The sequence below is a fragment of the Metopolophium dirhodum genome, chromosome 7 (genome assembly GCF_019925205.1).
Source record: "Metopolophium dirhodum isolate CAU chromosome 7, ASM1992520v1, whole genome shotgun sequence".
Taxonomy (NCBI): Eukaryota; Metazoa; Arthropoda; class Insecta; order Hemiptera; family Aphididae; genus Metopolophium; species Metopolophium dirhodum.
Window position 1 is genome coordinate 9,429,767 of NC_083566.1, and position 25,228 is coordinate 9,454,994.

The 25,228-nt window shown below is 27.3% G+C and overlaps 3 protein-coding genes across 5 annotated transcripts; 1 reads left to right on the plus strand and 2 right to left on the minus strand.

Moving 5' to 3' along the window:
• Positions 1 to 2,389: 2,389 nt before the first annotated feature.
• On the minus strand, positions 2,390 to 5,191 carry LOC132948612 (enhancer of mRNA-decapping protein 3). Of its 2 annotated transcripts, none has more exons than XM_061019159.1 (6): positions 4,892 to 5,032; positions 4,622 to 4,788; positions 4,138 to 4,416; positions 3,894 to 4,047; positions 3,609 to 3,826; positions 2,390 to 3,312 (listed from the first exon to the last, which is right to left on the minus strand). In XM_061019159.1, the coding sequence occupies exons 2-6, from the start codon at positions 4,779 to 4,781 to the stop codon at positions 2,990 to 2,992; spliced, it is 1,134 nt and encodes a 377-aa protein (XP_060875142.1). In that variant the 5' UTR covers positions 4,782 to 4,788; positions 4,892 to 5,032; the 3' UTR covers positions 2,390 to 2,989. The 2 variants fall into 2 exon arrangements, with proteins under 2 accessions (XP_060875142.1, XP_060875141.1); XM_061019158.1 differs by having other exon boundaries at positions 2,391 to 3,312; positions 4,858 to 5,191.
• A 1,510-nt stretch (positions 5,192 to 6,701) lies between these two features.
• Positions 6,702 to 10,820, minus strand: LOC132948489 (heat shock 70 kDa protein 14-like). 2 transcript variants are annotated; one of them, XM_061018976.1, is made up of 10 exons: positions 10,592 to 10,820; positions 9,162 to 9,245; positions 8,858 to 9,095; positions 8,587 to 8,788; positions 8,357 to 8,518; positions 7,883 to 8,141; positions 7,595 to 7,816; positions 7,405 to 7,536; positions 6,875 to 6,930; positions 6,702 to 6,806 (listed from the first exon to the last, which is right to left on the minus strand). In XM_061018976.1, exons 1-10 carry the CDS (start codon positions 10,655 to 10,657, stop codon positions 6,734 to 6,736), a joined length of 1,494 nt encoding a protein of 497 aa, XP_060874959.1. In that variant the 5' UTR covers positions 10,658 to 10,820; the 3' UTR covers positions 6,702 to 6,733. The 2 variants fall into 2 exon arrangements, with proteins under 2 accessions (XP_060874959.1, XP_060874960.1); XM_061018977.1 differs by lacking the exon at positions 10,592 to 10,820 and adding an exon at positions 10,280 to 10,298.
• Positions 10,821 to 10,962: 142 nt separating this feature from the next.
• On the plus strand, positions 10,963 to 24,714 carry LOC132948488 (RNA helicase aquarius). Its single transcript, XM_061018975.1, has 26 exons — positions 10,963 to 11,255; positions 11,909 to 12,012; positions 12,833 to 12,989; positions 13,049 to 13,249; positions 13,977 to 14,154; positions 14,493 to 14,671; positions 14,733 to 14,846; positions 15,357 to 15,460; positions 16,259 to 16,370; positions 18,337 to 18,550; positions 20,326 to 20,374; positions 20,541 to 20,638; positions 20,728 to 20,865; positions 20,928 to 21,145; positions 21,220 to 21,389; positions 21,509 to 21,640; positions 21,713 to 21,823; positions 21,891 to 22,181; positions 22,248 to 22,446; positions 22,508 to 22,632; positions 22,762 to 23,190; positions 23,270 to 23,441; positions 23,503 to 23,673; positions 23,742 to 23,939; positions 24,000 to 24,182; positions 24,276 to 24,714. Exons 1-26 carry the CDS (start codon positions 11,178 to 11,180, stop codon positions 24,561 to 24,563), a joined length of 4,413 nt encoding a protein of 1,470 aa, XP_060874958.1. The 5' UTR covers positions 10,963 to 11,177; the 3' UTR covers positions 24,564 to 24,714.
• The last annotated feature ends 514 nt before the right edge of the window (positions 24,715 to 25,228 follow it).

Sequence of the window (25,228 nt, forward strand, 5' to 3'; positions counted from 1 at the left end):
AAACAAGAAAAATTAAGGAAAAACTGGAATTTTTACGCAAAATCAATTTTGGTTTTAAGTTTTATTCTAAAATAAATGACCGTAGATACATGACATTTTGACTGAATGTTAATATTTGCATTTTCTATACACCATAACATTCTAAAATATTTTGACTTATTTTGAGCTGTTTACGTACATTTTCAGTTTTCAATTTTTTTAGTTTTTTATTCTGTATGTATCAATAAAATTTTATTTGTTGGATAAAATATCTTGAAAATTTAATAGAAGGATCCTAATATATTGTTTCAAAGACAGATGACAAATACTAAAAATTTGTCGTTACAATTTTTTTATAAGCATTTAAAGTTCAAATAATGACAAAATACGTAAAATTCACGAAAATGTGTAAATTATTTAAAGTTAGAAATTCATAAAAATTTTTTTTTTTAAATCTAAGATTTGAAAATGTGATACAAGATTCCTCATAAGTTTGTCTACATTTATTAAAAAAAAAATAAGCAAATCAAATTAAATTTTTATGAGCGTTTGAAGTTCATATTTTTACAATATTGGATATTCACTCGATTTCTCATATAGTGATTTTGTTATTTTGTTGTAATTCAAAAAGAATAACTGCAGAAACATGAAAATTCCACTGAATGTTTATATTTTCATTTTCTATACACTTAACAATTTTGAAAATATATTAAATCTTTTTGAGCTGTTGGCGGACATTATCAGTTTTCAATTTGTTTAGTTTTTTTTTCTATAATTGTCAATAAAATTTTATTTGTTGGGTAATAATGTGTGAAAATTTAATACAAGGGTCCTGATATAGGTATTGTTACAACTTACAATAGCAGTTGAAAAATATTAAACATACGTTGCACCATAGGCGCAAATTGACTAATTTTTTGGGGGGACACAAGCCCCCCTCCCCATAGGCCATATTGCTTAGTACCACAGAATATAAAAATTAGTACTAATTACTAGATTTTGAACTGGGGGGACTTGTCCGATATTTGGGGGGGACTAAGTCCCCCCAAGCCCCCCTCTATTTGCGCCAATACATAGCACAATTTTTTTTATTATCATTTAAAGTTAGAATTTCGACAAAATTTAATTTAATTATTTTGTAGTTAAAAATGTATAAAATGTTCAAATTTTATATCTAAGGATTGAAAATTTAAAACAAGGTTCCAAGTAAATAGGTTATAAATTATAATATATAAATTACTTTATTTACAATAATATAATAAAATATACTTAGTAATATACTAATATCATAGGCTGACTGACCGTCTTCGCTCAGAATCGTTTTTCTTATACAATGATATTATATCATAATTCATATTATCATTTAATTCAAACTTAACACAAAATGACCACTTGCCAACATTTTTTATAGTTAATTTTTGTATTTTTGAAGTTTTTGAATCCAAAATTTGTATTTGAAATTTTAGTTTATGATTTTTTACATGCTTTTTATATAAATTTAACAAACTAAATAGATGTGTATAGACTGTATAGTTCAAGGTTTCTTATTGTATTTTTTTTGTTTATGTAACAAAGTTAAACCAAAAATGTATGAATTATTTTTATTAAATAATAAAGGAAAAATTTTTTATTTTCAATTTTTGAAAGTAATAAAAAGATACTTACTTTAAAGTATTTTTTTTTCATAACTACTATCATATGAGGCACCCATTAAATTACCGCCAGGAACCATTGTATAAATTGATAGAATTTACCACTTATTTATTTCCATTGATTTTCAAAATTTGCTAACAAGTAAAGTTATATTGCTGACTTATATTATAGCCGAAAGGATATTGTACAGTAGAACCTTGATTATCTGAACTGCCGTTGACGTTTCAAAATATCAATATGCGTTGTAGCTCTTGTATGTATATTCATATATGTAGTGGCTTAACAAAAATGTATAAACCATGATGCACAACATATATTTTGGAACCTACCCACTATACAATAGATATAATTATTATGAGACTGTAAATATTTTAAATTTTGTTTTATATTATTGCTTATCATATTGTATCTTACCACCCCAACACCCCCCTAAAAAAATGTCTACCATGTATCCGGGGAATCATAAAATGATCCCTGTCCACCTCTCCACTGTTATCGTATATACTATACAGTATTAAAACAATTAATTGTTGTATCCGAACTAGGTGCAGTCCAAATTAGTTTGGACGATAGAGGTCTTACTGTATATTACCTGTTTCTCATCAAATTTATTTTTAAACTCAATAAATAATCATTTCCGAATTAGAAATTAAAAAAAATATAATACACATATTCAAGTACAATTTTTTGTTTTATTAAAAATAGTCTAATATATTTCATCATCAATTTGCCAATTATACTAGATTTTAAATTAATTTATGTAGATTATGATGGTGGGCTATTTGTTGTTTTTTTATTACAATATAATAATAATCATTTATGTGAATATGAATATAACATCTACAAAATGTAAATATAATGTTAAAAATTGAATAATTACAAGTAAAAATAAAAATTAGACAGCAATATTTACGTAAATAAAAATGTTTATAAAAAAATAATATACATTATAAATATATTTACCATTATTATAATAACTAAAATATTTTTGTTTTATAAATCAACTCAATATACACAATACATGAATGATTAGAACATTTAAATATACTTTTAAGTTTTAATATCAGTTCGGGGAAATATTAACGGACAATATAATACACAAAATAGATTTAATGTAAAAAAATATCAGTAAAAATTGATAGGTAAACTAATTATTGACATATCAATAACATGCAAGCGAACCATGGAAAAATAAAATATATAATAATAAATTATTCAAATTGTATTAAATATTATTTGAATACATTTAAAAGACCATTAAAAAAAAAAAAAATTGGACACAAAACATATAAGTACTTATATTAAAATCATCTTTTAGGATTCGTCAAAAACAAATAATTATTAAAATTGTAATAAATCACTCATTATTGTGTAAGGGTATTACAGATTTAGAACCAAATGGTGATTTATACTGAATTCCAGTTAAATGAAATACTTGAGTAGGTATACCCATATTACAAAGATAAATTTTACCATTTGATTCACTGTAAGATAAAGGTAAAGCAGGTACTAGAGAATATTTCACTACTACTGAAGGTGTACCTTGTGATGGAGGATCAATGGCCATTAATGGTGATCTAACTGATTTAGCCCAGTTAGTAATATTTCGAGATACAGTATCTGTTTGTTCATCAGCCAAAGATACTACAACAAAATCTGGATCTAATAAACCATGCAACTCTAAAAAAAAAATATGTATTTATATAATATATTAGACATAAATATATTTTTTTATCATACCTAATTTAATATATTATATTTTGAACACTTCATCTGAGCTCTAAAATCTACCAACTCAGTACCTAACCAAATTAATATTTTAAATTCTAAGCAGTAGCTTATTTTTTAAATTCTATAAAAATTGCATATTATTTGTAGGAAAGTGAATACATTTAGTACTTGTTGTAATTTGTACTAATTGTCAGTAGTTTTACATAGTATTGATAACAAGAAAAAAACTAGTTTAGTTTAATTACCTGCTGCACTAGTAATAAGTGTACCAGTTGTAAATTGATATAAAGCCATTTCATTAGCCAACTGTGGAGTATACAATCCTGGTTCAGAAAGTACAACAACAGTATGGACACCATAACTGCTTAATTGTCTTGCACAATTCACACCCATTGCACCTGATCGATTAGGTCCACACAAAACCACTACTCTAGGCCATTGGTGTTCATTTCTGGGATTAAATCTATAAGTGTAGAATAACAAATAATTATTTGTTCAAAGATAAAATATTTGTTGATATAATATTTTACCTATAACCTCCACCTAAAAGTTGCAACACCATTTCAGTAGCAGCTCGCCCAATTATCTCATTTTGGCGTCCTGTTGTTAAACCATTCTCTTCCACTAGATTAAACAGTTTCCATCGTAATTCTGATGTTATACTTGGAACAACTAGTCCATCATCTAAAAATTATTAGAATAAGAAATATTGTATAATTAAAATAACACGTGAAGTGATTAGTTAAACAGATTATGCATTAGTATACAATTTACCTGTTATATACTCATTGATAGCAGGCGAAGGAACTGTAACTTGTCTGAATTTGACTGGAGTAGAATGTAATACATTCTCAGTATGTTTATATTTATTTGAAACTTTTTCATGTGGAACAAGATCTGGTTTCTTATGAATTTTATTATAAAAAGCTTTTTTGTTGAATAAAGCTAAATTTTTTTCGAAATCAAAATCTTCCTTGACAATTGTATCAAGTGATACACCAAAACAAGCATCATTTCTTTCTTTGTGATTCGTAAAATTCTGCGGTGGTTGTTCTACATAAGTAGACAATAATAAATATACAATTATATTATTCAATTATAAATCAAATGATTTTATGTATGAGTTGGTGTAATAATTTGAAGAATATAGCATAATATTACATAAAATCTCATTAATTTAATTTTCTTGAGATATTATTTCAACATCTTTAATGTTCCTTAATATGTAGGTATTAAACATTCCATTAAATATACCCACCAGGTTCAGAATTTGAAGCAATCTTTGTTTTATTCTTTTGCTTGACATTGTTTGGTTTAGGTACAGGGACACTTTTTTTAATATTTTTGGCTACTTGGCTATTATTGATAACTGGTTCATTTTCCAGTTGTGCTTTTATAATCTTTAGGTTCTCTATCATCGAGGCTCTAGTTTAAAACATAATAAAACAAAATATTTATCTGAATTTAATTCACTTTGTACTATTATAGCATTACTTTAAACGAATTTCTTTTTCAGTATGTGGTATACCATTTTTAAACGGTCGTTTTAGGATTAGAGTTTCATTGTCATCCGACATACCGCTCACTTCACCTTGAACGACTGAACCATCCACACAATTAATAGACACACAACATCCTTTATATTGATTTGCCATTATTTATAAACTATTAAGTTATTTTATTTACCAAACTAAAAATATAATGAGTGTCAAAGTACAAAAAAAATTTTTAACATTATGCCACAAGACATTCAATTTTCACTGTCCAGATTTCCTTGTCACTAGTTGTAGTTACTAGTAAGTAGATAGTAACTAGTAAGTAGTTCTTCAAGCAAACTACAAATCACAATAATGTTTGTTGACATATTTTGATTAGAATATCAGGCACAGTGCAACCATATCTGTGATAACCATATACCTTCCTTTGTCTAGAATCATATTATACAATATGGTTTATGGTAACACATTTTCAAATTAATTTTTATTATTTTGATTAAATTTGTCAAAAGCTTATAAAAATATATTATAGACTTATTAGTTATTATAGTTCTTTATAATCGTGACTATCTTTAATACTTTTCTGTAACTTCTATTATAACAATTGATAGTACAACCTTGTATTAAAATTTTATTTTTTGACAGAGCGGAAAACGAAAAGTAATTAGAAAAGAAATCAAACTTCTCATTAGGGAAGGGCCATAGGCGGAGATTTGATTGAATTTTAGAAGGGCTTAAATTTTTCTTTGCAAAATAAGCCGTGGGGGCAAAACCCCACACCCCCTTTCTAATATCAATATTACATTATTACCTTCATTACGCATTAACTACTAAATTATTAAATTACAACACTACTAAAAACGCAATACTAAATACGTATTACTAACTACATAATATATGCACTTTAAAAATCATTAGTTTATAATACAATGAATATTTTATTATTTTAGTACAATAAACCTATTTTGATTAGAAAATATATCAATAATGTTCTCAATACTGATATTGATATCTTTTTAAATATATAATATTGAAGTTATTAAATTTTTCTTGCAGCATACTCGTAGGTAGTCATGTCTTATTAACTTTGCGCGTTGCAGAAAAGCGTCGTTCATATGTAGCCGAGTTGATTGGTGTTATTAAGGCTACTTGTAGTAGTTTTTATAAGTTGGGAAACACACTTTTAGAAATATTTTGTTTTATTGTTTCATATCATACATTGTTTTTTTAACAACTTGAAACCATGTAAAAAAATATCTTCAAAAACGTTAATATTTTTTGAGATGTGTTTTACGCTTTATACTTATATACACCCTATATGTCCAAATAGGCATCAATAGTTTTCTACAGGAATAATTTAGATTTCCTCAGAGCTGGGAAGGATTTGTTTGCTTTTTAATAGGTCTTCCAAAGATAGGCGTTGGTCTAAAATTATGCCTAAATAGCGAGAGCTTGAGGATTTGTGTATATTTTTGGTGACAGGTGGTACAATTTGTAGTTTTAAGGAAAAAATCAAAAGTGAGGATTTCTCATGATTTATTTCTGTTTTCCGTTTAGTGTACTAGGTTAACATGAGGTCTATATTATTTTGTAGGTTATTGAATTTTTGTATTAAGATTTTTTGGTCGTTGGCAAAATCTGCAATGGAGTGTGAGGGATTGTCGGTTGATCTGCTGAATGTTGATTGACCAGGATAGTAGAGGATATGGCTTCTTTGAAGACACCTTCTGCTATTGGAGCCAATGAAGAGATTTCAGGGTTTACTTATTATGAATAAAGATCTTCAAGGAATGATTAAAAAAAAATCAGAATGTAGGTTTTGAAATTAGAGAGAAAAGTAAATAGAATGCACTTTTTGTATATTATAAATCAAGTTATACGGCTACAAATATAGCAGTTGATTTCAGTTCGGTATCTATATCTTTTGCTTCAACATGTAATTGATCTCTACAGATAACAGAAAAAATTAATTAATGGCAATTCATTGTACAATTTGTTATAAATGTATTACTTACACACTGGCAGTTAATGTAAAAGTAATTTCTCCTTCAGTTTTTAAATTTATGTGTGCCTAAATAAAAATAGATAACATATATTAGGTGTTTAGTTAAGAGGACGCTATACCTGCATGCGTTGTCTCTGTCTTACAAATGTACAACATAACAAAAAACTGTTTTGCGCGGGAAAGATCTGAGAAGGTTACAGTCATAACTAAGAAACGAGATTTTCACCACATAAAAAGGAGAGCTTTGGCTGTGCAACGTTGTTTTAATTTTTTTGTTATTATTTATATGAAAAAAGTTTTTCAAAATAATGGTTTTTGAAACAGTAAGAACTTTTTTCATATAAGTGATATCAAAAAAATAAAAACCATGTTACACAGCTAATGTTTTCCTTTTTATGTGGTACAAATCTCGTTTTTTAGTTATGACTGTAACCTACTCGGTTCTTTCTTACGCAATATAGTTTTTGCTATGTTGTACATTTGTAATACGGAGACAACACATGCGGGTGTAGCGTCCTCTTAAGTTTCAAATAAACTTACTTCAGATTTATCAATCTTGTTATTTCCTGATGTGGCTATTAAAGTAATATTGTCAACATTAGCACTAGTTGTTATACTTTTTGTAGTAGGTAATATTTCATTCTGATCAAAACTTACAGTCTCACCACAACACTAAAAAAATCATCAAATAAGTTATTGGTAAAAATAAAATAATTTCTTTAATACCAACATCAATTGTAATTGATTCATTTAATGTGTGAACTTCTGTTGTAGGTTCTGGTAAATCATCATGTGCATTCCAATATTTTGCTAAGAAACTAGCTTGCACAGCCGCCCCGTAAGCCAATACTTCATCAGGACTAATACTATTGGGTATATCCGCATGTGGAAATAAGTTTCCAATATAATGTTTCAACTTTGGTATTTTAAGTGGACCACCACAAAGTAAAACCTACATTAATTAAAACATATAACTTAATTTCATAAGGTTTAAATTGTGAATAAATTCAATAAATACTTTTTTAATATCTGAACTTTTAAGATTAGCTTTCTTTAAAACAACTTCAATTGGCAGAGCAAAATCAGTCAACAAATGAGCAATTAATGATTCAAATCTGGCTTGAGAAACCATGGCAGCAAAATCTACTCCATCAGTCAATGATTCAATAAATATATTTGCTGTTTTTAATGTAGACAGTAAATGAACTGCATCTTCAGTAGCTCTTTGTAATTTTGCAGAAGCTCTTGCATTTTCTGAAGGATTTGATCGATGTTTCCTTTAAAAAGTTAAAAATATTGTTATACTCCGTTCAATGATGACTCGGCAGCGACCAGTTTTTTTCGGGCAGCGGTCAGACACCGTTCTCATTACAGTGACGCGTCAGGGGCAGCCACGGAACAAAGCCACGCCCATGCGCACAACTTGGCCGCCGAGTCATCATCTCATTTAGAACAGTGTAAGTAATTTGTTAATTTAAAAAAGGTACCTTACCTTTTGACTTCCTCAATTAAATGAGCTTTCAGTGTCTCTATTAATTTATATCCTCCAATAGCCTTAGTATGTTCAGATGCTACTATTGACACTAAACCAGAATTCACATATAAAACTGTTGCATCACAACTAATACCACCAAGTCTATATACTAAAATATACCTATATTACATAACATAATAAAAATGTCATTTAAAAATACATTTATCAGTGATATATTTTTTACATACGTGTCATTTAAAGGCTCAGTAACATTTATTCCATAGGTGAAAGGGGTTACACTAGGAGCATTAACAACTTGAAGCACATTCCATCCAGCTTGAATAGCTGCGTTTCTAACTGATTCTCTGCTGGGATCATCAAAAAATTCTGGTACAGTAACAACACAAGAACATTTTGAATCTTCACTGTGAGTGGCTCTTTTAGCAATACCTAATTAATTTAAGATAATTATAATGAAAAAAAAAAACCATAATTATCAAACAATTAATCTATAAATACCATATAATGTTTTATAAATATTTGATTCAATAAACTGAGGAGAATAAATTTTTTTCTTAGTTTCCAAGGGTAGTTCATATGCAAGATGACCTCCGTCCTCAATTGTTTTGACTTTATTACTTTCTATAAACGAACATTTTTCATTTTCATCCAATGAAAGGTTCATTAAGCGATTATTAAAAGTTATTGTATTCGCCTGTTTTGATATAAAACCAGTTTTAGCAGCATTGCCAACAACCTAAAAATAAATTATAACAAATTTATAAATTAACTTGTATTTTACAAACAAATTAATTAAACTTACAGTTTCTTCATCGGTTATAGATACAACTGCAGGTGTTATTCTGTCTCCTGCTTCATTTGCAAGAACGTCTACCTTACCTTCTTCCTGTAAAATAATTAAAGAAATATTTTGAAATCCAAAGAAGAGTAACTGAATAATTAGTTCATTGAAGAACTCATCATTTCAAAAAAACATTAAAAATTTTTACTTTTTGAAATGACAACACATTTTTAATTTTATATTTGAAAGTAAAATATATTTTGGAATAGGTACTTCAGTATTTAAAAACAAATAATTTATAAATTAAATATTTCAAGTTAAAAAATAAAAAACTGCTTTTTTATTATACTCTAGACTCCATCATAACAAAATATAATACCATCTCAAAAGTTAGCCTAGCTTCATATCAAAACTCTATAGACAATCTAAGTGGAGCCTAAAACATACTTGACCTATGTCACATGTTTATGAATGTTAGTTAATAGTTATTAGTTATTAGATATTTAATGTATAGATTATAGAGGAAATTAAAAAAAAAAAAAAGTATTAATGTTTAGATAAGGAGAATTGAGTTTCACAGGCCAGGTCCGGTACTCCATCCACAAAATGTTGGTTCACTACTCCATTCATCATAACTTTAAATCTTAAAAATTAGTACTTATAAACTATTAACTAATTAACTACTCGTCCAAAATTCAATTTTTAAATATGAAAATTCTCTAAAAAACATAAAAATAAACTTAAGTTACAACAGTTAATATAAAAATTATAAATTATAAAAAAATTATTTTTAATTGTTCCTTAATGAAATAAAAGTATGGGTTACCCTTGGTATATATCATCTATAGGATTATTTTCAGTTTATCAACTATTTAAAAATAACACCAAGGTATATAATTTTAATCAAGAAATTAGTGATGGGACTAGTCGTTCACTAAGGTGAACTAGTTCGTTCGTTCATCGTTTACCAATTTAAACTAGTTAACGAACTATATGTAAAAGAAGTATAGTTCACTGGTACCAGAAAATAATTGTTTTATTAGTGATTAGTAAACGAAACAGAAAATCGTTTGAATATTGAATCTTTCAATGACGAATTGTTTGTTTAACGTTTTAGTAGATTGTAGTAGTGAGCGTACCTATTGAACGTATAAGATATACCCAGTATACCGTACACAGTGTAAAATGAACGATGAATGTTGTCGTTCTCCAAATGTGAACTAGCTCGAATTGTTCACTTCGGTGAATAGTTTAATAAATTGAACTAGGTCATTTATGAACGACACATCTTTACAAGAAATGTGAATAATGAATGTGAGATTTGAGGGTTTAAGTGTACAACAATTTAAATAAAGTCATAAATGACCTGTTTTATATTTATTACGTTGAACAATAAAATAACTTGTGTGAGTGAACATTTTAAAACATTTAAAAACTTGGATAATATTTACTTTGGATATGGCTATTGATGCGGTAGAGTTTCCAACGTGTATACCAAATACAATAGATCGTGACATTCTTAAAAAGGAGTCCAACAAATATAACAACCAAATATTTTACAATAGTAAAAATTAACTTTTATTCTAAAAACAAAAAAAAAACGAGAAAAGAATTTTTTTAAATTTTGAAAACAATAAAAACTGAATATATTTTACAAATCACATTATATTATTTTCAATTTTTCTTACAAATTTTACATAACCTATAATTGGTAACCATTAACCATTGACCAAAGTCATCCTGTACCGTTACCATAGATAACTAGTATCTTTTTTTTTTTAAACTATCTAAATCTGTGATTATAGCCTATAGGTATCGTGATTTGTGTTTACAACTACTGAACCACTATATTACTATAAATTTGTTGTATGTTCAACGTTTTCGTGCGTTTAAAAATCAACGAACCGGTCACTACAACTTACAACTCATTAGTGTTATTATTGACTATTGCCGTAAATAATAATGAATGTATAGTTTTTAATTCTGTTTAAATATTTGTTTTCAATTAATGTTTTTGGATAAAAACAAAAAATCATAATGTCCGAGTCTAAGCAAGCTGTAGTCTTAAATCTTGCCCCAACCATAGATCAGATCAATGCCGATCGTATTACACAGGTATAATATAATTTAAAAATGTTCAGTGATAATGCATATGAACACGTTTTATTTTTAATTTTCAAGAAATGAACTTAAACATGAATTAAGTTCTTTAACATAGACGTTTTTGATCCATTCATTGACAAGTTAACATTCATAGTTATAATTTATAAGTAATATCTAATAATTTTTATTAAATATTGGAGTAGAAAACTAGAAAATGTTCAACAAGTTCACTTATTTTTATCAAAGAAATTATGGGGGTCCTTAGATAGACGTGCTTTCATTTGTTTGTAGTCAAAGTACCTAGTACCTACAAATTGGATATACGATATGCTTAATTCGTTCAGAGCTGAGCATTTTTCTGAAGAGATACTTTTATTATAAAAATGCTTCAATTTAGTAATTAATATTTATAGATTTGTTATTGATACTACCTTAAAGTAAATATTTAATTAACATAATTTTATGAAATGTATTTTATTTGTTATTGTATGTTCTTTACTATAGTAATCTGTCGATTTCAACAATATACTTCATCTATTTTAATTCTTATTTCAATCTGAATTTAACTAATCCATTTATAAAAATAACTTTCTCATCGCTGACAATTTTGAAGGACTTAATGTGGTTAGAAAATTACTATTAAATTTCACATCTTACATTTGCAGATAGCATCTAAGTATTGGGCACCAAATTTGGATTCCAATCAATACTTACCTTATGATGCCAAGGTTGTTGAAAATATTTACAATGAAGAGATCTATAAGTCTAAGTAAGTTGCTGTATTTGAATTAAAAAATAAAATTTCTATCAAAAAATAGTTTTAAAACAAATAGGTGGTTAAACATATGTTTAAATATATAGCTGGTAATTTTAGTTTTAGACTCAGCATTTAATAAATAAAAAACCTCATACCTAGACAATAACCCTATTTAATAACTCATGTCCAGGTACAGTGGCGGAACTAGGCAAACTAGGACCACAGTGTCACTTTTAATAAGAGGTCTAACTAAAGTTGTTTTTAGTTTTTAATGCCTATCCTTGTAAAATAAATTTGGGGTTGATAAATTATCAAATAATTGGATTCTAACATATTTCATGATAAGTAACATAACAAATAAACATTTTTCAAACAAAATAAAATATATATGGTCTGTCCAGCGAGAGAACAGACCAAAACTGGTTCCCCACGCAACACCCTGCCATAAGGGAACCGATTTCGATAGCAAAGAGACACGGGGGGGAATGCGCGGAATCGGCAGGTTCTTTCGCTGGATAGAGTATAGTATGGTTCTCATAATAGTATATTTTTTATTTCTGCCATATACCTTCCCTTGTCATTAAAGATTTTGCTTGGAAAATATTAAAATAAGCATAATGCTTAAAATACAGTCCTAATTTTAATATTTTGTTTTTCATCTAAATAAATAATAAACTATAAATATACCTAGTTTATAGTTATTTATATAAATGTTTAGCTATAACTCATAATTAATTTTGAGAAGATAATTATTTTGGATTATTATTTTCAGAGTGCCTATTGTTATACTAAGGTATATCCCATTAGTACTAAAATAATTTTTATATATTAGTTTTTCAGTACGACGAATTATGATTTTGGAATTCAGTCAATTTTTAGAAAATTATTTGTGGCCTAATTATATCTCTGCAAATGCTACGTTTGCACATATGATGTCTATCGTTATAATGTTAAACGAAAAGTTTCGTGAACGAGTAGCACCTTGGCAGGTAAATAATAATTTATTTTTATTTAGACATATATGTTTATAAATATATTTTTTTTTTAGGCCTTAAAAAAGCAACCAGATGAATTTGATGGTTTTATTGATCAAGTTTTACGTGCTAGTCTCTCTGATGATCACAGCATTAAAGAACAAATAGCTCTAGTAGTTTTTTTAAATCATTGTTTTCAATGCATGGAGACTGATTTAGTTAGAAACAAAATGAAAAAACTTGTATCAATATCAATTTGGTGTAGTTTACAAGAAGTATGTATTTTATAACTATTATAAGTTTAAATGTAATAATGAATTTGATAAAATAGTTATAACTTATTAGTAATCTAATCTTTTATTATATATCCCCTTTTAACTTTTTTTATCACATGTCACCTTTTATTATTGAACTTTTTAAAAATATCACAATTAATTGATAACTTTTAATATAATCAAAATATTAAGAGAATGCTAGAATTGATTATTTTGTTGTTAGCTTTAAATAATAAATATACCTTTGATCAAAATTGAATGTAAGAACATTATCTGTTATCTCGTTGGTTTTTACCATATTTTAATTTTTTAGAGAGTTATGACTTATGGGCATTTTTATATTTTACATATTCACAACTTACGTAAAAATTAAAATATCATGAAAACCGACGAGAGATAACATATTTTAATGGTCTGAGTGTTCTTACCTTTAAGATTGATTATAGGCCAATTCATTGTAAAATTAAAGCTCATAAGACAGAATCTATTCTACTTCTACTAAACACACATTTGCTTAATGTACAAACACATGCTGGTGTGGCTTCCTCTTAAATATTAATTAAATCATAAGAATTTTCTTATTTTTAGATAAATAATGAATGATAGATGAAAACTTAACATAATAAAAAACCTTGTAGGAAATTCATCAAAACTATAATTATTTTACTAATAAATTATGATGTTTATTTTAACATTCATTAACATTTAATATATTTTTATTTTTCAGAGACGAAGAATATTGGAATTGCGTCAAGTACCTAAATGGCAAAAACTATGGAACCGATTACAAAAGAAGGATAAAGAGTTATCATCAGAAAATAAATTAAAAGCAGATCTTGAAAGAACTTTTTTACATAAATTATGCATTAAATTTATCAATGTTTTGGAAAACATACCATTAGAAGGTAAATTTGTAAATGTTATTGATAAAACTAGTTAATACAGTAGAAATTGGTTATAATGACACCGGTTGTAATGACATATTAGGTTTTATGACCTTAAAGTAAAGGACCAGAAATACAAAGGTAAGTTTTTTATGTTAAATTTATCATATTGGTAGTTATGACTATCAGTTATTACGACCTATTTTTCCTTGGTCCCTTAAATGTTATTATAAACAATCTCTACTGTAGTCATAAAAGCTTAATAGTTAATACTGTTTATGAGAGGAAATTAATTTTAAGTAAATTCTAAATAGTAAATAGTAATTTTATAAAGTCAATGTATTAATGATAATGTTTAGGTGATTTGTGTGTGGACCATTTAAACTATTGTGAAAGGTTTTTGGAAATGCTTATTGATTTAGAAACATCATTACCTACTAGAAGATTTTTTCATGTAGTCTTAGATGATGTTCATTTAATTAACCGCTGTTATTTAGCTTTGTTAAGCAAACGTGATGAAGGACACTTATTCAAACAGGTTTGTTTATTGAAGTTTTATTGTACCAAAAAAAGTATTAATTTAATGTATTTTTTAACAGCTTTTAGATATATTAAAATTTTATTTCCATTTTGAAATTTGTCAATCTACTGGTGATCCATTAAAAGAAAATGAAGTGATGCAAGCACATTATGATAAAATTATATCGTTACAAGTATGATTTAAACAAAATAAATATATTTGATAATGAGGAAAAAATAATATATATATGGTAGTTACATGATTAACTTAGCCACCAATTAGTGTTACTTAGCTTGGAATTAATTAGGTTAAAAGAAAATTAAACCAAAAGATCACAGCACTTAAAAAAATATTGACGTTCTGATTTTTATTTAACCTTGACTGTATTTAATATTTAAGGCTATATTTGATTATTATCAAGCTAAGTGTCGTCAATGGGTGGCTTCTTACTCAAAATTTCAAGTCATACCACCAATACTCTTACCACCTAAGCTTATTGTGTGTACACATTTTTAGATTGTTTATTTTAAATAAAAAGACCGAATAAAATGTTAAAACAATACTTATAAAATCTACCAAATTTATTTTTAAAGTTCCTGGAAATTAAATTAAACTAATCATTTTGTATATTATTTAAAAACCCTATTTATATTTTGTTAAATAAGGTACTATTAATATTATTTTTTTTATTTCTATTTTTCAGGCAACATTATTTGGAAAGTTTACTAAATTACAAGACTTTTCTTTATCTAATATTAATGCTATTGATAAATATGATTCTCTCATTAAACACTTTAAAAATCTAAGGTAAGTTTTAAATTAAAACATTATTAACTTAACAAATTGAGATTATTCTTGTTTAAATATGGTAGTTAATTGATTAAATTTGCATTCATAGTAATGATGTCAATTTGAAATTTTTTTTGATGAACCAAATTCCAAATATTTAGTTCAATTGAACTAGACAATTTTCCTATTTGTCTAGTAACTAATAAAATCTAAATTTGGTTTATTAAAAATTATAAAAAATTATTTTTAATAAGTAATTAATAACTAGTTTTTTTTTGTAAAATTAATTTGATACTAATTTTGAGTTGGGATCAATATTAAATTTAAATGTTTGATTTTTTTCTGGTACAAAATAAAAGTTTAATTAGCCTAATTCAAATGTTATGGCTTGTTAAATTAAATATAAATTGGTTTGAATTTGTAGCTTAAATAGTTTTTATTAAAACTAGTAAATTACAAATGGGTGTGTTATGTACAACATATTATAAAAGAAAATTATAACTAAAAATGTAGTATAAGTGTAGCCTTTGTCTGATTATATAGATTTATTTAAAGAAAAGTTAAGGTGAATAATTTAGTATTAAAGCACATAGGTGCAATAAATTAATACTCTTTAGATGAAAAGTAAAGGTAAGTTAATCATAATTTGATTGAAATGTAAAAAACCAATGTTTGAATATTTTAAGCCAGTTTTTTTTAATTTTTGGCGTAAGGAGGAAAGCTCTTGCACATCATAAAGTAAAAGAGGCTAGGATTGAAGAAAAACAAATATTAATTTTCTGATTTTTATAACCATGCTGATGTACCTAATTTCAGTAATCAAGAACTTCAAAATATTGCTATGGAACTTAATTTGATTCCTGACCAAGAAAAACGTCTGAATGAAAATTGGTATCGTTACGACTCTGAGTTTTTACTCTCTTTACTGGTATGTATGTTTTATTAATTTTTTATTCTATGTAGTAGACTAAATAGCCTTAACTTAAAAGTTTTAATTGTAGACAGATACTTGGATTACAGCAGTGTTGGGTAGTAACGTAACACAAATTACAAATTACTGTAAGGCAATTACTTTTTCAGTAATGCAGCAGTAATTTCATTATATTTTACTTAAAGTAACGCAGTTGTAACAAAATTACTTTTGAAAAGTAATTTCTATTAAGTAACGCACTAACGTGTTATTTTCCACGTTATTAAAATAATAGTTTTGAATGTATTACAGGTATAGGATATCCCAGAAAAATTAAAAATCAATTATATTTTGATTCCGATTATAGTTAACAATATAAATAAACATTCCAGGAATAAATGTTATCACTTTATTAGCAGAAAGAAAAGAGTTTGGTTTAAAAATAAAATTTAATAAAAATTAATTATGATTGTTGTACGTTTGTACATAATACTAACATAGGTCTATGATTGTAAAATATATACATAATAATTGAATCATATGAATTGAATATGGTTAAAAAAATAATAATAAAAAAAAATGTAACATTATTTGTTACGGACTATTTTATTAATGAAAAAGTAATGTAACGTGATAAAAATAATTTTAGGTGACGCAAATGTAAATTAAATAAAAATATTTGAAGTAACGAGTAACGTAAATTCATTACTTTTTAAAAGTAATTTACCTAACACTGGATTACAGTCCCTCAACCTTTATATAATATCTCTATTGGTTAGAATTTAAAATTTAAATATTTTGGTGATAAATAAATATACTAAAATGATAGAGAATACTATAGGTTTGTTTATGTTATAAGGATAGGTGATTCAAAGGGAGTGCAAGTGGAGAGTGGCTATAGAAATTAATTTAAAAGGAAAGAGGGAGAGGACAATTGAAGAAGATGTGGATATACAGAATAGAGAACGACACAAAAATATTTTGTGTAAGCAAAAAAAAGTGAGGGATATATGGACCCCTTGGGGGTTTGTGACAAGGGTGTACGATCCCATATATTTGGAAGAAAAAAAGAAGATGTGATACATAAATAAACCTAAAATCACATAAACTGAGCATAGAGTAATTGTCTTGCTTGGCTCACCTTGGTGTGAGATAAGGGATTATCATTATTAAAATATTCATTGTAATGATGGGTCTTCGACTCATTACAGTAAAAAAAAAAACATTTTTTAATGTAGTTTTACTCTACTTTTAAGCAGTTATGTAAATTAGACCAGTTTATAAATTGATTCAAGGTTGCAGAGAGATGCTTTTGGAGCTTAGTCCCTACTAAACAATAATGAATAAACAAAACAAACAAAAAAATAGTCTATACTTTATTCTGGATAAGAAAGGTACCGGGTGGGAACCGGTTTTCATTCGGTGACGATCAGATGCTCCTCCCACCAAGTTAACCATCTAGTTTAGCATTTGGAACGAATCCACACCCCTCCGCACAATTTGGCCGCCCGATACAGTATATACATTCTTCTATCAGAATCCAAAATTACCAAGTACAATTTGTAAACTATATACTATTGCTATAAACACTATAAAGATTTCTTAATAATGATTCCAAATGTGAATATTTACATCTGAATAACACAGATTATTGTTAGTTTATTAACTAATTATCAAATTACTGTTGTTATATTTATAGTTTTAAAGTTTGTCCAATAATTGTAGTTACTAACAATTAATAAATTATAATTATAATAATGCAACTTTTAAAATTTAAACTCTGCTTCCTACCTTTTAATTTAATTTTGAAATATTCATGAAATATATTCTCATATATATTGATTATATATTAGTTATTGCTTGTTACTAATATAATTCTGAAACAGTTATTGTTAAAACAAATATATTATTATAGAAGACTAATTATGACTTAATAGTTAATATTGATATTTATTTTTATTTATATTATTAAACTTTATTTAAGGTATCTCGCCATGAAGCTAGAGAATCACAGTTACAAATTTTAAATGGAATGCCTCTTTACCCAACTGAAGATATTATATGGAATGAAGCTGTGGTTCCTACTGAATATTATAATGGCAATAAATGTTTGGCTTTACCAAAATTGAACTTACAATTTTTGACTCTCCATGATTACTTGTTGCGTAATTTTCAACTGTTCAGATTAGAATCTACATGTAAGTTTCATTATTCAATTTCTCTAATAAATTAATATATACTTCTACCTATTCCTAATTCCTATCAAACAACGATTGTGATTGGAAATAGAATAGAATATAAATTTTAAATGTATATTCATATGGTCTACAAGTTAATATAATAGAACGTATAGTTTAGACAAAGTTCTATGGTTAAAACTATGGATACAATTACATTGAAAGTTCATTCTAAGCTGTGAAAGTGAACTGATTAATTTGACGTTAAGAAACACATTTTGATGCCATTCTGTTTCAAGTGCCCTAACAAATTTTATGTAGTAGGTGGGCAGTTCTGTGTTATAAAGTAGGGGTTTTTTGTCTTGGATCTTCATCATTTACTTTGTCCTGTTACTAGGTGTTATTTCTTTTGTTAGCTTGTTCAACTATCTGTTTTCAAACAGGATCATATGAAAGGTCTATTAATACAGTAGCTTCAGCTTTTTGGTGATAGTTAAAAGCTTTTTATTGAGATTAACCCCATTGATCACAATTTTCTAAATTCTCGTCTAAGCAAAGATGTTGTAGTTTTCTGGTACTTTTAATCATAAATGCCATATTGTCAGAAAATTTGGCAAACATATCAACCAATTATAGGTCCAAAGACACTACCTTTTAGTATTCCAGCAGATACATATTTTCATTTGGTTACTGCTTCTTCCTGTATTTGTGTGACTTGAAATTTACTGTCAGTTTGGTATGATTCTAAAAGTGCATACCTGGTATATGGCAGTTGTTCTTGCAGTTTAATGAGGAATCATTTGTGAAAAATCTGGGCTCCATCAAGAACACTTCGCCACGGTGTTTGTTTTATTCCAAAATATTGCAAAATAGCATTGTTATGTGTTTAAGATTGAATATGGCCTTCATTGGAATGTCTTTAATAAGTGTTGAACTAATTTCATCACTTTCATCATACCCTGATGCTTTATTTTAGATTCAAATTTTAATCTTTTTCTTTTGCAAGTACTAATGAAGTGAAATTTTGATTTTTTTTCAATTATTATATTGCACAATGTCAAGCTCAGAGTCTAAAGTTCAGTAGAAATACATGTTCAAGATATCGAGTATATCTTTTTCTTGTTCGCTGGATGCTCAGGCGATGTCTTCCTTGCAGATAGGTACAGGGTGGTTTCAACACAAGATATCTTTGACTGTCTTGTGAATTTCCACAACTAATGATTAGTATTATTTGTTTCAGAGACACCACTCAGGTATAATTCAAACGTTTCATTTTTTTTTCTTTGATTTTACAATGAAGTATTTTGCTTATATTTTGGTTCCATTTGGTTTTATCCGATGGGTGCCATTTACTATAATGTACAAAGTTTTCTTTAGTGGGTAGGTAAATAAGTAATATGGGCATATGGCTAATACCACTGGTAGGTGCCGGAGTTACTTTTGTCACTTTAATAATGTTATTTTTTTTACTGTATTTTCAGTGTCTGCTATTGTTTTTAATCAAGTTGAAAGAGTTGCGGTTTCTTAGAGAATACTCTTGAGTAGATCCCAATTTGTCCTTTTGTTAAGACAGAAACAGCGCATAGGGGTGTAGCGTCCTCTTAACTAAAATAATAATTCCTAAAAAAGGTTTCACAGAAAAATGTTAAAAACATGACATTTTATGTTTTCCTCATAATCTTAAATATTTTTAGATTTTATTAGTTTTTGCTTGCTTTTTAATTTGTTGATATTTTATTTATACATCTATTTAATAAATCTAACAACATTATTTTCATTATATATGTCATTTTTAGATGAAATTAGACAAGATATTGAAGATTCTATTACTCGGATGAACCCATGGTAAGTAATGCTTTTTTGAGTGTATATTAAATGTAATTATTAACTTTTATACTACTAATGATTATCTGGAGGAGTGATTTTATTTATTTAAATTAACTAAAAAGCAAGTTTTAAAAAACTTAAAACAATATTATTAACAATAATCATTATTTTAAATTAATTTTAGCAAATCTGAAGATGGAAGCATTTACTTTAGTGGTTATTCCAAAATGGCATTACCTATTGATAATTTTCTTGTTGTAGAAGTAGCAAAACCGAATCTTGGTAAATAAAATAAATTCATTTATTTTCAAATTTCTATGATATAATATATTTCATTTTTTGTATTTAAAAAATGTATTGTTTTTTTTTAGGTGATTTACAACCTTCCAGAGTTCGAGCTGATGTTATAGTTACTTTAAATGTGAAAAAAGATGTTCAAGAAGAATGGGAAAACCTTCGTAAACACGATGTTTGTTTCTTATTAACAGTTAAACCAATTTTACCTATAGGTAAGGTAGACATCCGTATTTAAATGTTATTTATATATATTTTTTATTAATATTTATTTTAGGATCTAGAATTGACTATCATAAGCCATTCCTTCAACAAACTGCAATAGTCTGTGTTAGAGGCTGTGAAGTAGAAGGAATGTTAGACAATATGGGTCGTGTAATTGAAGAAGGACCTGATCCAAGACCGGTTTTACCTGGCCAAAAACGAACATATCGTGTTTGGTTGGACTGTAATCAATACCGTGCAGATCTTGATAATGTTGCTGCTGGAGAAATTGTATATATATATATATATATTTTTTATATATATTACAGTCAATAAATGTTCATAAATTATTGTTTTGTATTTAGGATGTTTATGAAACTTTTAACATAATAATGCGAAGAAAACCTAAAGAAAATAATTTTAAAGCTGTATTGGAAACTATTCGCCATTTGATGAACACTGAATGTGTTGTACCTGAATGGATTCATGATATTATTTTAGGATACGGTGATCCATCAGCAGCTCGATATGATAAGTAAGTTAATACAATAATTTCAGTTTTATTGTTTCTTTCAGGAAAATTTTTATTTCTGAAAACATTAATCATCATCAATTTATATGATGTTTCAAACTAATTTAATTTGTATTTATTAGAATGCCAAATAGGATAAAAGTAATGCACTTTAATGATACATTTTTGAACATGGATCACTTGTTATCAAGTTTTCCAAATCATCAAATAGTTCCACACGAAAACAATCCTATTAAAATGCTACCGCCATATCGGTTAGTATAGATTTTTTAATTTTTTCTAAATATACATAGTAAACAAAATTTAACAATTGTTTTATTTGTTAGCATTCATTTTCATGAAACTACTGATTCAAACGGTAAAACCCTAAAAAAGGCTATTGTACAATCTGAGAAAACTGTTAACAGAGGTCCTTACAAGTATAATCAACCTAAAAAGTAATGTTACAATATTTTAGGTTAAATTCTATAAAATAAATTTACAAACATGTTTCATTTTTGTTAGGAACATGATTTATTTTACACCAACACAAATTGAAGCTATATATTCTGGTATGCAACCAGGTCTTACTGTAGTTGTTGGACCTCCAGGAACTGGAAAAACAGATGTGGCTGTACAGATAATTTCAAATTTATACCATAACTGGAGAAATGAACGTACATTGATTGTGACACATTCTAATCAAGCATTGAATCAATTATTTGAAAAAATTATGGCATTAGACATTGATGAACGACATTTATTACGTTTGGGACACGGAGAAGAAGCTTTAGAAACAGATAAGGATTTTAGTCGGTAAGTTATTTTAATGTTAATTAATAATGTCAATACAATATTTAATCTTTATCAACTCTTATTTAGGTATGGAAGAGTAAATTATGTTCTAGCAAAAAGACTCCAGTTATTAAATGAAGTACAGCGTTTACAAGACTTAATGGATGTAAAGGGAGATATGTCATACACTTGTGAAACAGCTATGCACTTTTTTTGGTCCCATGTACTTCCGCGGTGGAATAAATACTTAACAACATTGAAAAATCTGGAAGAAAATTCTGATGGTGTAAGTTCATTAAATTAATTTTCATCAACATATTATCAAATATTAATGTTTAAACTCGTAGGTAATTTCAATTAATATTGTCAAGGACAACTTCCCATTTGATCTTTTCTTCAGTGATGCTCCTCAGCCTTTATTCAAATGCCAAAACTTAGAAGAGGATAAGGAAATCGCAAGAGGTTGTTTTAGGTATACAATTTTTTTTATAAATATGCATTATAGTATAGTGCATATTAGAGTGATATATGGCCTTGCTTAAATCTATAGAACTTAATTAATCATTTATTATTATATTACTATGTATATTTTCTTTAATAGACATATCAAAAAAATATTCAAGCAACTAGACGAGTTCCGGGCTTTTGAATTACTTAGAACTGGTTTAGATCGTTCTCGATACTTATTGGTAAAAGAAGTTAAAATAATAGCAATGACATGTACTCATGCGGCATTAAAGCGTAAAGAACTTATAGAGCTTGGCTTTAAATACGATAATATACTAATGGAAGAATCAGCTCAAATTCTTGAGATAGAAACTTTTATTCCTTTATTACTTCAAAATTCTGATGATGGATTTAGCCGCTTGAAACGATGGATAATGATTGGTGATCACCATCAATTACCTCCAGTTATTAAAAATATGGCTTTTCAAAAATATTCTAATATGGAGCAATCATTATTTACACGCATGGTCAATTTAGGAGTTCCTACTATTGATTTAGATGCTCAAGGACGTTCACGACCTAGGTATTTAAAATTATTCAATACATAGTATTTTTAAATGGATATTAATTACAGAATTATTTGTGAACCTTATTATTTCTAGTTTGAGTCAACTATATAATTGGCGTTATAATAACTTAGGAAATCTTAACCATGTATTAACTGCTCCAGAATACCATAAAGCCAATGCTGGTTTCTCTTATGAATACCAGCTAATTGATGTCGGGTTATTTAATGGTGTTGGAGAAACTGAACCAAACCCCCATTTCATCCAGGTTATTCTATAGTTTAAATTATATAAATATTTCATCAATCAATAATGTATAAAATTTTTAGAATTTAGCAGAAGCAGAATATTGTGTGTCTGTTTACATGTATATGCGACTAATTGGTTATCCCGCTAGTAAAATTACTATTTTGAGTACATATAATGGTCAAAAACATTTGATCAGGGAAATCATAAACATGCGCTGTGGTTCTAACCCGCTCATTGGTTGGCCCCACAAGGTAATAATTAAAATACTGCTTTTCTTGAGCATGGTATTTTTTTTAAAGGTTTAACGTTTAATTTACAGGTGACTACAGTAGATAAGTATCAAGGTCAGCAAAATGATTATGTACTATTGTCGTTAGTAAGGACAAAAACTGTTGGTCATTTAAGAGATGTTAGACGTCTTGTTGTTGCTATGTCAAGAGCAAGGCTTGGTCTATATGTTTTTGCTAATGTATCACTATTTAGCAATTGCTTTGAATTATCACCATCATTCAAAATTGTAAGATTATAAATTTATGAACTCCGAGAAACGATTATAACCTTAATTTTTTTCTTTTAGTTAACAAAACGGCCACTAAAATTACATCTTTTACCAGATGACTATTACCCTACTAATAGATTACTTGATAGTCCTGTAGAGGCTCAAAGTCAAGCTTTTATAGTACAAGACATGCCTGAAATAGCAAAATATGTATTTGATTATTATTTACAACGAGTTCAGGAACTAAAACAAGTTCACCAAGTATGTACTTGTTGTATTATTGTTTAAATCATCCATACATAATACCAATTTAGTTAATAGTTATTGATAATGTATTGTTACTTTGTACTATAGGAAATTAAACCAGTAGATAATTGGATTAAACCTGGAGAAGCAGTAACATCTGTAGAGAAAAAAATCATTAGGTCTGACCTTCCTGGACCAGAGTCTGATTCTGAATCTGATGATAATGATAATGAAAATGAAAGTACTATAATAGAGGGAAAAGAAAAGATTGGACCCATACAAATTGATGAAACTGATGACAAACAATTACATAAAATGGACGTAGATGACTTGAGCGCATCACCAGAAATTAATAAAACTGTTTTAGAAAAAGACGAAACTATGGAAGAAGATTAATTGTATGACTATATTATTATTATTATTAAACGTGTAAATAATTGTGTATGTACAAATTAATGTATAAGTTCAATTTGACATTCATTCAGAAATAATAAACACTTTTTTTATAATAAAACCTTATTGTTACAAGTCAAAAAAATAGTTAAAATGCATTATTTTTCAGTAGTGTATAAAGTACTATAAGCTAACCTTGTCTAAATAATGTATCCTATTACATTTTTGGATTTAGAATTTTAATTTTATTTATATAGTTATTACTAATTTATAATTTATTATACTAGTTGGATAATTATTAACGTTTGGTGACATGCGGGGCAGTGGCATGTAACATAGGGTCCAAGTGTTGCTCAGACAACACCTTAAATGTAAGTGAGTGGGTATATTTTATAAAATGTATTTGATAAATGAAAAATAGGACATTTTATAGGTCGGTATAACAGAGGTATAACATGAGGGGTAGATAACCTAAAATTATTTGAGCAACACAAATTTTTTTATGATACACGTCACTGACGAAGTAATTACTGTACAATCACTAAAATTTCAAAATATAATTTTGTATGGCACATCTAAATTAAAAAAAGCGTGTAAGTCAGCACTTATTTTTTAGTGAACCCCGACACAAAGTTTGCTGTCTAAAATTGGAAATCTTCACTATGGAT

What these genes read in the sequence shown, in the direction of transcription:
- LOC132948612 (XM_061019158.1), bottom strand. Translation starts at nt 5,018, where the DNA reads ATGGCAAATCAATATAAAGGATGTTGTGTGTCTATTAATTGTGTGGAT. An exon ending in GAAAAAGAAATTCGTTTAAA is followed by an intron (nt 4,789 to 4,857) that starts GTAATGCTATAA and finishes GTTTTAAACTAG; the next exon opens with AGCCTCGATGATAGAGAACC. An exon ending in ACTTATTACTAGTGCAGCAG is followed by an intron (nt 3,313 to 3,608) that starts GTAATTAAACTA and finishes TTTTTTTTTTAG; the next exon opens with AGTTGCATGGTTTATTAGAT.
- LOC132948489 (XM_061018976.1), bottom strand. Translation starts at nt 10,657, where the DNA reads ATGTCACGATCTATTGTATTTGGTATACACGTTGGAAACTCTACCGCA. An exon ending in ACAAGATTGATAAATCTGAA is followed by an intron (nt 6,931 to 7,404) that starts GTAAGTTTATTT and finishes ATTTTTATTTAG; the next exon opens with GCACACATAAATTTAAAAAC. An exon ending in TTTACATTAACTGCCAGTGT is followed by an intron (nt 6,807 to 6,874) that starts GTAAGTAATACA and finishes TGTTATCTGTAG; the next exon opens with AGATCAATTACATGTTGAAG.
- LOC132948488 (XM_061018975.1), top strand. Translation starts at nt 11,178, where the DNA reads ATGTCCGAGTCTAAGCAAGCTGTAGTCTTAAATCTTGCCCCAACCATA. An exon ending in TAAACCAATTTTACCTATAG is followed by an intron (nt 20,866 to 20,927) that starts GTAAGGTAGACA and finishes TATTTATTTTAG; the next exon opens with GATCTAGAATTGACTATCAT. An exon ending in ATGTTGCTGCTGGAGAAATT is followed by an intron (nt 21,146 to 21,219) that starts GTATATATATAT and finishes TTTTGTATTTAG; the next exon opens with GATGTTTATGAAACTTTTAA.